Here is a 14,010-nt window from a genome sequence, read left to right as displayed (position 1 = left end):
CTCTCCCCTTCGCCAAAATACCAACCACAATTGCACCAGACTTGGGGAGAGATTAAGAGAAGAAAAGAAGGAAGGGGAAAAGGAGAATAAAGTGGGAAAGGCACATGGGAGGAGCCCTCTGCCCTGCAAAAATTTATAGCTACTGAAATGAAAGAGCAAGAGGAACACCCCACCCTCTCTCTTTCCCACCCTTCTTCCTCCCCCACCCCTCATAAGTATTGAGTTTAGCAAGATAAGCTACTCAGAGAGAAATAAACTATGACTGAACTTCTTTTGTCTTTTCCGTGGAACATTTCCCAGCTAAATCCCTCCAAGAGAGCATGGAAGCGGGGATGGGCACAGGGCGTGGCAACGATTGCATAATTCAGTTTCTCAAAACAAAGCAAACCTTCACAGGCACAGACATGCAGGTATGTTAAAAACAAAAAAAGGAAAGCGAGAAAGACAGAGAGACAAAGAGAAGAGAAAAGGAAGAGGTAAAGAAAGGCCAAATGCATTGGTTGTTAATTCTCCAGATTATTTTCTCTACCTTCCAGTATGTTGGAGATCAAATGTGTTTTAAAGACCAACTCATGGTCTATATCTAAAGCTAAGTCTATACACTATACAAAGAAGTGAAGAAAACTTACAGGTATAATTGATACGTGAGCCCACTGAAGCAGTCCATGCAGAAGCGTGATTGACCACACTGGCCACAAAGGCTCACCAGTCTCCAAACTGCTTGGAGCTAATTGTATTCTTTCGTTCAGAGTGAGTCAATCTGGCTAACTAGGGCTTATTGTAATCCTTGGTTTACACTCCCTTCCCCACTCCCAAATCTTCCCACATATCCCAGTGCTATAGAAACAATGGGGCCACTGGCAAGTATCATCAGTCATCAAAAGACAGAACTGATGTCAAAGCAATCCTGTTATTGCTGTTATGACAGTTTGACACCTGAAAGACAGGGCAACTTCTATAGAGACTATTTTTAATCTTGATTAAAAATCCTGATGAGCATAAAGTCTATGATGTGCTTTTAACTTCCCTCTTGGTCCGTTTCATGTCACTTCCCATTTACCCATCTCCTGTCCTTATTTGTATGTCCCTGCCATATTCCTTCCTGTCACCAAGTTCATATTTATAGAAACTTTATTTAAAATTGCTTGCATGGTTTCCAGAGCCATACTGAAAAATGCTATACAAACCTCACAGAAACACTAGTAACAGTACAAGTGAAAAGTGCCTCTATTTTCCCAACTTGCACTGTTACATCCCATAATTTACATCTCCTTTTCCCTAAATCTTCATTACACTTTATAGTAGCACCATTGCAGTGACACATTACCACTTCACGGACAAGGAAAAAATATTTGTATGCTGCAACAAGCACAGAAGAGAGGCTTGTCCACTCCATACGGAAGAAGGTTGCTTACCTGCATCATGTTAAAGAATAGTTCATCTAAGGGACTTCCCTGGTGGTGCAGTGGTTAAGAATCCACCTGCCAATGCAGGGGACACAGGTTCGAGCCCTGGTCCGGGAAGATCCCACATGCCGCGGAGCAACTAAGCCCGCGAGCCACAACTACAGAGCCCGTGTGCCACAACTACTGAAGCCCGCGCGCCTAGAGCCCGTGCTCCGCAACAAGGAGAAGCCACCGCAATGAGAAGCCCGCGCACCGCAACAAAGAGTAGCCCCTGCTCGTCGCAACTAGAGAAAGCCCGCGCCCAGCAACGAAGACCCAATGCAGCCAAAATTACAATAAATTAAAAAAAAAAGAATAGTTATCTAAGAGAATAAGTCACAGAATAAGTCATTAGGAATGTTAGTGACCTCTGGGTAAGAAGAAAAAGAAAAGCTCTGTCCTGGTTTCTGTCAGCAGGCTATAATTTCTTTGCAAAATATCTTTTCCCAGTGGTTGATAGAGACCTGGGACTTCTGGGGCCAACCAGGATGGAATGAGCCCAGTTTAGCCTATCTCTCCTTCTCAATACAATTAGAAACTCTGATCGAAATATAAAAAGCACTACCTCTGGATAAAATACCATGGCAGGAGGAACCTGAAAAACAACCAGATAGGCCTGAAGGCAGCAGGATGAAATTATTAAATTGTTGAAAGGGAAGAACTCTATACAGAATTCCATATATGTACAACAAAAATATCCCTCAGGAATGAACGTGAAATAAAAAAGATCACAATCCTAAGTATTTACCCAACCCTAAGTATTTACCCAAGTAAAAGGAAAACCTATATTCACTCAAAAACCTATACATGAACGCTTAGAACAGTTATATTCATAATTGTCCCAAGTTGGAAATAAACCAAATGTTCCTCAATTGGGGAATGGATACACCAAATATGGTACATCCACCCAATGGAATACCACTCCGCAATAAAAGGAGACAAATTACAGATACATGCAATAACATGGCTGAATCTCAGATGCGTTATGCTGAGTGAAAGAAGCTGGACTCAAAAGGATATACTAAATGATTCCATTTGTATGGCATCTAGAAAAGGCAAACCTATAGGGATGGAGTGATTGCCAGTGGTTAAAGGTGAGGGAAGGGGTTGACTATAAAAGTCTAGCTACAGGGAATTTTTTTTTTTTTTTTGCAATTGTATTTCTTGAATGTGGTGGTAGTTACATGCCTCTACGCATTTGTTAGAACTCACAAAACTGTAACCAAAAAAGTAAACTTTACTGTCAACTTTATATATTAAAAAACAAATTAAAAAGAGAGAACTTGAAATCTTGATGCACTTTTCCTAAGGAAACTTTGACATTTCAATGATCTAACTCCATGTACGTACATATTCGTAAGCAGAAAACTGAATCCCCACTATAAGGACAAACAGTCAAGCTTTAATGGAAAACTTTGTTATAAATAAACTAAAATCTATTTGGTCTTCGGATGTTTTTGGGGAAGTCCAGAAACCTTCAGGATAGAATAGTACCACCCGTGTCATCAATGTATGATTTTGACATAAATATTAAAATTCTTGCTAATTATGTAAACCTTTCTAATTCCATACACAAATATGGGTATATGGTCACAATATTTAATTCTGACCTGGTGTTTAAAATAAATAGACACTATCATAACTGTTGCCACACACATACGCACAATTATTATTATATTACTATTATTATTACTACTACTACTACTACTGCTACTACTACTGTTAAGCGGAAAAACAAAATCATGCAATTAAACTATGGGCTCAGCCTTGCTTCTTCTAACACTGACCTAGCAAGTTTTTCTAATGCCTGCCATACTGATTTATACCCTGTGGGGACTTGCGAAATAAAAACGTTTGCGTGTTAAAGATTAAACTTTAACCTACCCTGTCAAAGAGTGCAAAAAGTTGTCTCAAGACATCTGAAACAGGCAGCTTCAAATACTCCGCAAATTCTTCAATTCCGATTCTTCCTCCTTTAGAGGAACTTGCAATAGCGGCATATTCATCCAAATGCTTACGAATCCCATCCCAATCTAATCTAAACAAAGAGTTACGAAGATGTGTTATTAGCGTTTTACAATTCACATGAACATTTTGTGAGCATTGTTTTATTCATCTGTCTGAGGGAAAAATATATTCAGTGTTACATTTGAAAAGGAGAAGAAAACGAATATTTTAAGGCACATTTTGAGCATGGATACAGACTTCTAATTTTTTAAAGGATATTAGCATAACTGTAATTATCCCAAATATCTGAGGGAAAGAAAAGTAACTGGGAAAAGGAGCAATGTGGTAAGATAATAAATGACTCATGAGAAGAAAAAAAGAACTCACATTTTAATCTAAATATTACTTAGTAAGTCAACAGTACTTACTGAGTTGTTAAAAAAAAATACAATTCTTGCTTTCAAGCTTTCCGGATGATAATGAACTCACATTTCACAAAATGTTGTGATGGGGGATTCATTAGACTTTGTACACTTCCTCCAATATTAGTTATAAAACACTTTAAAAAACACTGGAAAATATACTGTGGCTTACATCACATCCTGTAGAATTAAACAGGTGACAACACATACTTCTACATCCAATTTCAGTGACTATCTAATTTTTTCAAATCTATAGGAATACTGTAAAAATATAACATCAAAACATTGCTATCTAGAAGATATAAATAATGTTTACTACATCAGTTATCAAAAAATATTTTTTAATATTGAACTTTAATACAGTAACTGGTTCTGCAGCTCCCTCCTAGGGAGGATGCCAAGGTCTACTGAGTTAATAAATTCTGCAGATCCCTGTCAGGGCTGAAAACAATGAACTGTAATCAGAGAGGGATGTGGGAGTTAACACCTTCATACCAGAAAGTTCAAAGGGAATGTTCTAAATGGTTTAAACCAGATCATAAAAATCACAATTTTTTTTTTTTGCCTTTAAAAAAAAATTATGTACCCAGAAGGAGAAGGTTGATCTAGGGAAGTATTTAAAACTCAATGATGGTCAGAATTGCTGCTCTACAAGTCACTTCCTATTTCACATGAGGAGTTCTGACCACCTCGTGCCAGTACCATATAATTATGCCATCTTTCTTATAAGAAGGTGGCAGGACCAACTACTCAGCTGTTTCTGGGTAGGGAGGCAGATCTGCGCTGACCCATGTTTACTGTCTCGTTCTCCTCCCATGACCAACGCACATATTTCTGAGTTAGCTGTTCTTGAAAAAACAAAACTAGATGAACTAAGTGGGAGATAAATTCACATCCCTGGCTTTCTTAATAAACACCACGTAGGTTCTAGAGTTTGAGCATTAATGAAACCAGAGAAAATAAACATACTGGATTTCAGATCTCTTTTGGACACCTTTAGGAAAGTGTGGTAATTTTAAAATATGCTTACTTCAATTTCCGGCTGATTTTGGTAAATTCCACCAACCCAGCTTCCATAGGCAGTGTTAGCTGTCCTGCTGAAATCATCAATCTGCAGTCTTCATAGGTGTGATCTGTTATTGGAATTCTCAGAGCTCTAAAGTATTAAAAAGCAAACAGATTCAACTTTTTCAAAAAGGTGATGGTTTTTCATTAGGCCTGAATTGGTCAACAAACGACAGTAAATGGAAAAGTATTTACTACTTTTTGAACCAGTGGCTTTGGCTTACTACTGCCAAAGAGACATATTTCTCTACTTCACAGACTTATTGTGGCCCGAGTTAATCTCCTTATGTCTGTGTGCTTCTGCCAGCTAGTCATTTTTGTTCTGTGTTTTGACTACAGTGATAATAATAGTTGAGTTCAGTCCATGGAAAGTAATGAGAAGACTTAGGTTCAAGTCCTATGGAGTCTTTTACCAGCTGGCACTTAACCTAAGCCTCACTTTTCTCATCTGCACATAGGAATAATCACTTCCTCCACAGGGTTATTTTAAGGACCAACTAAGAATGCCTGTGGAAGTGCCATTTAAACAGATAAATGGCACCTGTACATATTACAAGTGAACGGTCTATCCATATTGGTAGCCATCTGCGTCTTCCCATCTTTTAAGACTGAAGATCACCTTCTTGCTACATAGCAATCTTCAAAAAATACTAATGAGGACTGATTATAAGATCATATTTCTTCCAAACCTAAACACCCTCCATCCTCAAAGGAGTGCACAGCACTGACTACCTCCCTCCTGCTCAGAGATCTACTAATAGTGAACCAGACCTGGAAAAAATACGTATTAACAAGAACTTGAAAAAACACTTGAGTGACAAGAAGAAAATCTGTGCTGTACATAAAATAATTTCCTGCAGATCCCTCTTGGCTAAATTTTTATTCACACACATTCAGTGACAATCATAAAATTATGTCATCAACTGTTATTTGATTTTGTTGAATCATGGCTAAGAACATTCAATTTTCAATGAATGCAATATGAATAAACATTTTTTTCCTACCTGCCACTAAGCTGTTTTTGATTAATGACTATTTGGGTGTAAGAATATATAAGGAAAATAAAAATTAAAAACACTTCAGGAATTATAAGAGTAAGTAGTAGAACGAAACAGTTAAGAGCTTGGGCTTTGGTAATAGGAAGTGTGTATTTGAATCCCAGCCCAGAGACTCTCACTATCTGCCATGATCTGGAACAAACCACTTAGCCCTCAGAGCCTCCATTTCCTCACTTGCCTCAGAGCTGCTGTGAAGATTATGTTAGGTAACACAAGCACACGGCCTAGCACAGGATTTGGTAAATATTTATTAGTGGTCGACCACCGCTACTTACCTCGGCTTTGCTCTTTACCATTTTCAAATGCTTTTAACATATACTTTCCTACTTGACTCTCATAATAACCAAAACTATGAGAAAAGCCAGGCAAGGATTAGAATTCCCACTTTACACATGAGGAAAGGAGCCTTGGAGGGGACTTATCCAAGGTTGTACAGCTAACTGAGGTCTTTCTTACTCTTTATCCAAGGCCCTTCTACCTCCACGCCTCCAAATCCAGGAAAAGCCTGCTTAAACAAATCTTTCCTCTGTTTTTAGGCAGGTTTTGGGAAGTCAAAATATCTGATGTAAATTCTCTCAGTTCCTAATACTTATCTTCCTTCCTAAATTTTGGACATAAGCTAGTATGAAAACATAATGGAAGAGGGAAGCAAACAATCTCAAAGCAAATTTTGTAGCTGCTCTAGAAACTAGGTAAATCAAGTACATGTAGGGACACATAGTAACAAAAGTTTTTCAGCCAAACACTTAAACATTTATTCTTTTTTGAAAATAAAGTTAGTCTCCTGTGAAACATTAATATATGTAATATACATATAATATATATAATCTTGCTTATAATGCCAAATTCAGCTATGAAGCTAAATTCAGAGTTCTCATTGCATTTTTACTAAGAGAATAAATACTGCTGGCTTATTAGCTCCAAACCTACCGTTGGGCATGATTGAGGGAGGTGGTGCTTGGGGAGAGGGTGCACACCTGGAGGGCTCTGAGGCTGCCTGGGTGGTGGGAATAGTATAACACACTCTTTCATTACAGGAGGAGAGGTGATTTATTTAATCAGGATAGTGGCCAGTTAAAACTCCCTTAAGTGCAGGAAAATACTTGCCTCATGTTTTGCAGTTTCTAAATCCTAAATTTATAGCCATCCCCTTAATGAGGGTGACTTTCCCCCTTTTCTATGCATCTATTGCATTCCCTTGCAAACTTTTTCCTCTTTGGTGCTATAATCATTAATGCCTTTGAAACACGTGGCCTTGGCAGCTATATGGAGGCTGAGGGGATAGAAGGCGGGTCACAGCAGGAACCACTCAGACCATCATTAGCTTTGTCTGACAGCGACTGGCCAGCTTGGGAGAATTCACCCTTTGGAGGTCACTGGCTGGTTTCTCCCGGTTCATGTACCCTCCCTGTTCCCCTTCTGGCAAAGCTACATCTCCATTAGTTTGGGGTTACGTCAGGGAAAATATTTATAGATTGTCTTACCGACCGCATTCCTAGGCACATGATTTTTCCTTACCAAAATGAGTTGGGGAATGAGGCCCTCAGAAAAAAACAAAGACTTCAAACAATGTTAAATGCCATTTACCAATAATTTTAAAACTATTTACTGATCATAATCACATATAGATACTTACTCTGCCATTAAATTCCGGACTCTACTGGCAAAAAGGACAGGATCACTTTTTTCTTCATCATTTGGTATTTGAACAGGCATAAACTGAAAAGCAAATATACCTTTCCATTACAATTGTGAGGCCTAAGACTTTAAATGCTAAATTAATTTATAAGCTGTCATTATATGAAATCCCCTTTCTAGCACACGGGTTATAGGATAGAATGTAAAGAGCACTGGGCTTGGACTCAGGAGATCTGAATCCAAGCTCTGGGTCTTTCTGCGTGTTAACTAGTATGACCTTTAACTTTTCTGAACTGTCTCCTCAACTCTGAAAGGAGGGCTATGACCACCCACGTCCCTGGTTGTGGTGAGGATGAAATGAGCCAACGTCTGGAATTCTGGAAGTTGTAAAGCTGAAACTACTCAGATCTTACTCTCAAAGCTGCATTTTCTTCCACCTACCCTCTGTGTGAAAACGTTCTTAGTGGTAGTACTTTGTCTCTTGTAGTTTATCTTCTCTATCCATTCCTATATCAGCCATATTTTTATCACTTGATCAAGCTTTATGTTTTATCATTTCTTCTGCTTGTTTTTGAACCCTTATATTGGCTTTCTACCGTGTTTTGCTTTATCATTTTAAATTTTACTTTTTTTTCTCCACCTGATATTCTGTGATACCTCATTTGTACTATTCTTGTTTTTAATTATAGTTTCCTAACATTAACAAGCTTTCAGTGCTATATTTAAGTCATTGTACAGTTTTTGAGCACCTACTATATACCAGGCAAGATGAACAGGACCCTAATTCCTGCTCTAAAGAAGATCCATATTTTAACAGGATAGACTGCCACAACACGCACTAACTATCATTACCCCTAATGATAGGGCTTAAAAGCTTAATTAACTTACTTAAAGTTATATGGGCCACATGACTAGGATTCAGCTCAAGGCCTGTCAGACTTTAAAGCCCTTGTTTTCCCCATTAAACCATCCTTCCTGGAGTATGAGCACAAGGGATAGGAAACGATTAATTTGGTCCGGGGCTGGGAAAAGCAACCAAAGAGGTTTTATAGAAGAGCTAATACTTGATCTTGACTTTCTGAGGATAAACATGATCTTGCCAATTCCTACTGTTTATTAACTGAACCAGGCACCATGCTAGGTGTTTTATATGCATTATTTCATTTTATTAATCCTCTCAATTCTAGTAATAAGGAATTGGGGTTCACAAAGATTAAATGACTTGCTCAAGATTTCATGGCTCATTTCCATTCAACAAATACTGCTTAGGCACACTGTTATATGCCAGGCACCACACTAAGCCTTGAAGACATGACAAGGAAGTTCTGCCCTCAAGGAGTTCTTCATGCAGTGGGGAATAAATGTACGATACAGCGAGCTAAGTCCACCAATAAGGGCTACCATCCTTCAAGAACCTACTGTGTACTGGGTACTTTATATAAGGGGTTTTACGTGCTGAACTCTTTCAACAATTTCTTGAGGCAAATTCTACCATTTCTCTTTGATAGGTAAAGAATGTGGCTCCAGAGAGGTTAAACAATATAGCTAAGCCACACACAAATGGCAAGGTCACAATTTGAAAGAAAAGTAAATATCTGTATAAATAACACCACTTTCAGACTCACATGGACCTGTTTTCAAGCTTGCTAACCATGTTTAAGACGCCTAGGGGCAATAGTGACTCAGAGATGAAGTTTAAGCAAGGGAGTGAAATGACCCGGTCCAAGTTTTTGAGCAGTAACTTTGGTGGCAGGGAGTGGATAACCAAAGAGGAAGAGGCTCGGAGCAGGGAGAACCCCTGGAGGCAACCACAATCACTCTGTGAGTGATGGTAAGACCATGAATAGAGGGAGGGAGGGAGGGTGTACAGGCCAGCATGGACCCAACTGGCATTTTTAGGATAAAATGGACAGAAATCACAGGATAATGTGCTATTTGTTATTTTACTTTTCACATTTATTTTATTAACATCCTCTCCAAGAGGACAGTGGCATGCTGCGGAGACAGCACTAGGCCTGGATTGATGCCTTGGCTCTGCTGTGCGATCCTGGAAAAGTCATTTAGCCGTTATAGGCCTCAATTCCCTCTCTTGTCAAAGGAAAAAGTTTGAGTAGATGCCATCTAAGGTCCTTTCCAACTGGACTTCTATCTTTTCGCTTAGTATCCAGTCATTCTTTAAGATGGAAAAATAAACTAAGCCACCAGAGGTCCCCACATCACTTATATATCCAGAGCAATGAAAAATCTTTGCAAATAAATATTTCTGAAAATTCCCTCCATCCTGTTCTAGTAAAATCTCTTATAGTTGCTTAGGATGAAATCCAAGGAAGAAAATTATGTTAAAATCAATGTTCATAAAAACCTAACAAAATAATACAATCAATTAAAGTTTTAAATTGCCATATAATTATTCGCTAAAAAAAGCTAAATGCTCATTTATAATACACTTGATTGGTAGGTCATAAAAGTTCATACTGAAAACCCTAAAAAATAAATTGCTGTTACACTGTTAACCAAACACAATACAATGAACTATGGGTTTGGTTCCTTTTAGTGCAGGGAATATTTTCCATAAAATGATTTTTAATAACGCTCATATTGGCATGGCATTTTATTCTTGAGGAAAAAAATTCCCGAGAGTTCAAAATAGTTAAAAGCCTGGATTTGATACTCACTGGTGTTGAAGGCCCCATGCCTCCTGAGAAGCAATTCAATGGAAATTCTAATAAAAAGTCACCTTTCCTTGGATAAGATCTTGCCCTCTATATCACATTTCCAATTTGTACAAAGTCATTCAAGGGTCGCAGCATGAACATATCTTTTATTTGGGAAGAAAGATCAGCCAGAGAGAGGGGAATATGATTGTCATTATCTATTACTGAACGCTAATACACACCTAAATACCCCAGTGACCCCAGGACCACAAGTTATCCTTTCTACCTTTATCTTCTCTCGTTATCCCCAGTATCCACATTGATGGCCCATCTTGATTTCACACCCCTTCATCTGGCCACAGATATTTTTCTCAACTCCACCTTGGCCATGGAAAAAACATGCAATTCTAATTCCTCCTCTGACAAGTTCTTCCATGAGAGTTTCCCCTCATTATCTATTAGTGTTTACTTCACCCCTAACCTGGTCCTGCAGAGACCGCAAGAAACTGACGGTCACCCTCAGGACCTATTCATCCCTCTCTATCCACCCCCTCCTGACAACATCTGTCTGCCTATCTACACTGGACTTTGAGAATCAGATACTTCTCTATGACCTTTCTGTCACCTAGAATCTGTCACTTCTGCCACACGCAGGGCGCTAATCACATACTCGGTCACCTCTCCTGATCCTGCCTCCCTAATCCTGTTAGAGAGTGATGCTGAGAGATGCTAAACAAAGGTACAAAATCTTATTGGCTGAGGCTACTACAAATTCATGTTCAGTTCCTTGGAGCGGCCTGAAAAATTATGTAATTTCCCAAGGTGACCATGCTGCCTCCAAACATAAAAAAATACTGTTCTGTTTCTGTTGTCGAAGATCTTCTTTTATCTTTCTAATCTGTGCAGGTGGGCCAAAATATGTGCTCTTAACACTGGGTCTATTTCTTTAATGTGGATGTGATGGGCGAGGATCAAGTTACTTAAATTGAACCTCACTGCTGCTTGGCAGCCCTCTTCTGTCCCTCTTTGACCTGCTGCTATCATATTTTCCTGTTTCAAACATGTTCCTTGCTTCTCAAGTTGCAATTCCACTTTCATCTCAATGATACTTCATTTTCAACTTTAGAAAGAAGACAGTGAAGGAGTTCAGGACCTGCAACTGCAAAATGTGCCACTTGGGTATATCAATTATTTTTGAGCTGTAGGCACTTAAAAACAGCACTGCAGGGAGAGGCTTTCTCTGAACTCCCCTTATCTGCCCATGACAGATCCTCCAAAAAGAACTCAATTGTCCTAAATGTGCTCCTGGGGAGTTTCATCAAACAGGGAAGACTGACTCTCAGCAGAGGGGAGGAGACTAGAAGTCAACATCACACCCAGACAAACTTTATCACACACCATCATGTCTCCCATCTGTTCTAAGGGCCCACTGGTCTTTCTTAAAAATCATTTAGTCTCCCCTAAGTGGCCTATGCCCTCCCTCCCCTGCTTTTTTTTTTTTTTTAATTTGAAACTTTTATCTCTGCTATAAACTATGTGGAAGCTCTAATTCATCTTTTTTTTAAATTGGAGTAAAATTGCTTCACAGTGTTGTGTTAGTTTCTGCTGTACAATGAAGTGAATCAGCTATATGTATACCTATATCCCCTCTCTCTTGGACCTCCCTCCCTCCCCATCCCACCCATCTAGATCGTCACAGAGCACCAAGCTGAGCTCCCTGTGCTATACAGCAGGTTCCCGTGTATTTACGTCAAACCTAATCTCCCAACTCATCCCACCCTCTTCTTCCCCCAGTGTCCACATGTCCGTTCTCTACATCTACGTCTCTATTCCTGCCCTACAAATAGGTTCATATGTACCATTTTTCTAGATTCCACATATATGCATTAATATATGATACTTGTTTTTCTCTTTCTGGCTTACTTCACTCTGTGTGACAGACTCTAGGTCCATTCACATCTCTACAAATGACCCAATTTCGTTCCTTTTTATGGCTGAGTAATATTCCATTGTATATATGTACCACATCTTCTTTATCCATTCATCTATCGTTGGACATTTAGGTTGTTTCCACGTCCTGGCTATTGTACATAGTGCTGCAATCAACATTGGGGTACATGTGTCCTTTTGAATTATGGTTTTCTCAGGGTATATGCCCAGTAGTGGGATTGCTGGGTCATATGGTAGTTCTATTTCTAGTTTTTTAAGGAACCTCCATACTGTTCTCCATAGCGGCTGTATCCCCTGCTTCTTTTAATATGGTATATAAGCTCTCAAATCTCACTTTTTTGGGTATTCCCTTTTTATTCCCTGTGCTGCCCTTGTGCATACCATATTAAAACTTAATAAATCTGTATATCTTTTCCGCTGTTAATCTGCCTATTGTCAGTTTATTTCACAGACCCAGGAATCAGACCTGGGTGGGTAGAGGGAAGTCTTTCCTTGCTGGCAGCATCCTGTGTAAACTTCGTCAATTCCCTTTCCCGTTGCACCCGAGACGGGCTCCACAGCTCCAGCCCCCTCCTCACTGCAGTATCCCCTCTTCCCTCACCCTGCTTACTCTGTACCGTCCTGACCCAGATGAGAGGAGGAGACTAACTGGCCTGTCTCCCACACCAGCATCTCTAGTTTGCACTTTTGGTCCCAGAGCCTCCTACCTCTTCTTGGGCTTTAGACTGCACACAAGATAAAGCCCAAATTCCCCCGCCTATTGTTTAAGGCTCTCCATTACCCAGAGCCAGTCCTTTACACGAATACTCACTACCAGTGAGACTGGTGTATTCGTTGTTTACTGACCACATCAAGCGCATTCCTTTCTATTAAATAGGTGATGATGAGAGGGAGAAAGATTGACGAGTGATGACGCTACAGTCAACTTTTTCTTCTTCTAAGGAACAGAAAAGGATTTTAACAGGTGAATCTTAAGAAATGTGCAGTTCTGGGAATTCCCTGGCGGTCCAGTGGTTAGGACTGGGTGCTGTCACTGCTGGGCCTGGGGTTCAATCCCTGGTCAGGGAACTAAGACCCTGCAAGCTGCGCAGTTCAGCCAAAAAAAAAGAAAAAGAAGAAGAAGAAAAGTGCAGTTCTAGTTCTGCTCATGATTCTCCTTTACAGTCTTCAAAAGGAGAAATGCAAAAGAAGAAAGGTTTTATGAACAATGTTTTATGAACATTAGCTCCTTCCTTCCCAAAAGAACAGGAAAATCTAGTTGATAAGGTGAATAAAAGTTAATGCCTAACTTACCACATACTAGCACACAAGCAACCTGATTAAATCCTCACAACCCTATAAAATTGGTATTATTATCCCCCTTTGACCAGTGAGAACACAGGCTTAGAGAGGTTTAAGTAATTTGCTCAAGCAAATACAGGTAAGTATTAGCAGAACTGGATCAAAACCCCCAGCTAACGCTCTTCTTATAGCACTCCATTTCTCCACTTACAAATTCCACAATTCTACCAAGTTCCAGAAGAAATGACCTCTGTTAGAACAAATACATATGGGGTGTGTTGTGTGTGTGTGTATGTATGTATGTATTTGTGTGATGGTTTTCTGAAAGGCCCGTTTTAGATTAAAAACTACACATCATTTTAGTGCATTCGGATATTTAAATAAACTATACAAATGTATTTGACCCTTCTCTAAGTAATTAGCTTTAAGAGATTTAAAAAGTGATATATTTCTATAGGTGTTGATCATAACACTCATTATTATAATCCTTTCCTACATCAGAAATTTTTTAATGAAAAAAAAAAAAAGACTCTTTCTATCACAAGGCAAT

General features: G+C 39.2%; 1 protein-coding gene across 3 annotated transcripts in view; it reads right to left on the bottom strand.

Annotated features, from left to right (window-relative positions):
• The window catches only part of LPCAT2 (lysophosphatidylcholine acyltransferase 2), a 63,510-nt gene that overhangs the window by 28,661 nt on the left and 20,839 nt on the right, over positions 1–14,010 (bottom strand). For all 3 annotated transcript variants that reach the window (XM_059904895.1, XM_059904896.1, XM_059904897.1), the window contains 3 exons: positions 7,574–7,656; positions 4,845–4,970; positions 3,330–3,483 (listed from right to left, as the gene is read on the bottom strand). In XM_059904895.1, coding sequence (XP_059760878.1) covers positions 3,330–3,483; positions 4,845–4,970; positions 7,574–7,656 — 363 coding nt within the window. The remainder of the gene's footprint in view (positions 1–3,329; positions 3,484–4,844; positions 4,971–7,573; positions 7,657–14,010) is intronic.

Source organism: Balaenoptera ricei, chromosome 19, assembly GCF_028023285.1.
Source record: "Balaenoptera ricei isolate mBalRic1 chromosome 19, mBalRic1.hap2, whole genome shotgun sequence".
In the NCBI taxonomy this organism is placed as follows: Eukaryota; Metazoa; Chordata; class Mammalia; order Artiodactyla; family Balaenopteridae; genus Balaenoptera; species Balaenoptera ricei.
Note: the sequence above shows the minus strand (reverse complement) of the source record. Positions and strands in the feature narration are given on the sequence as shown.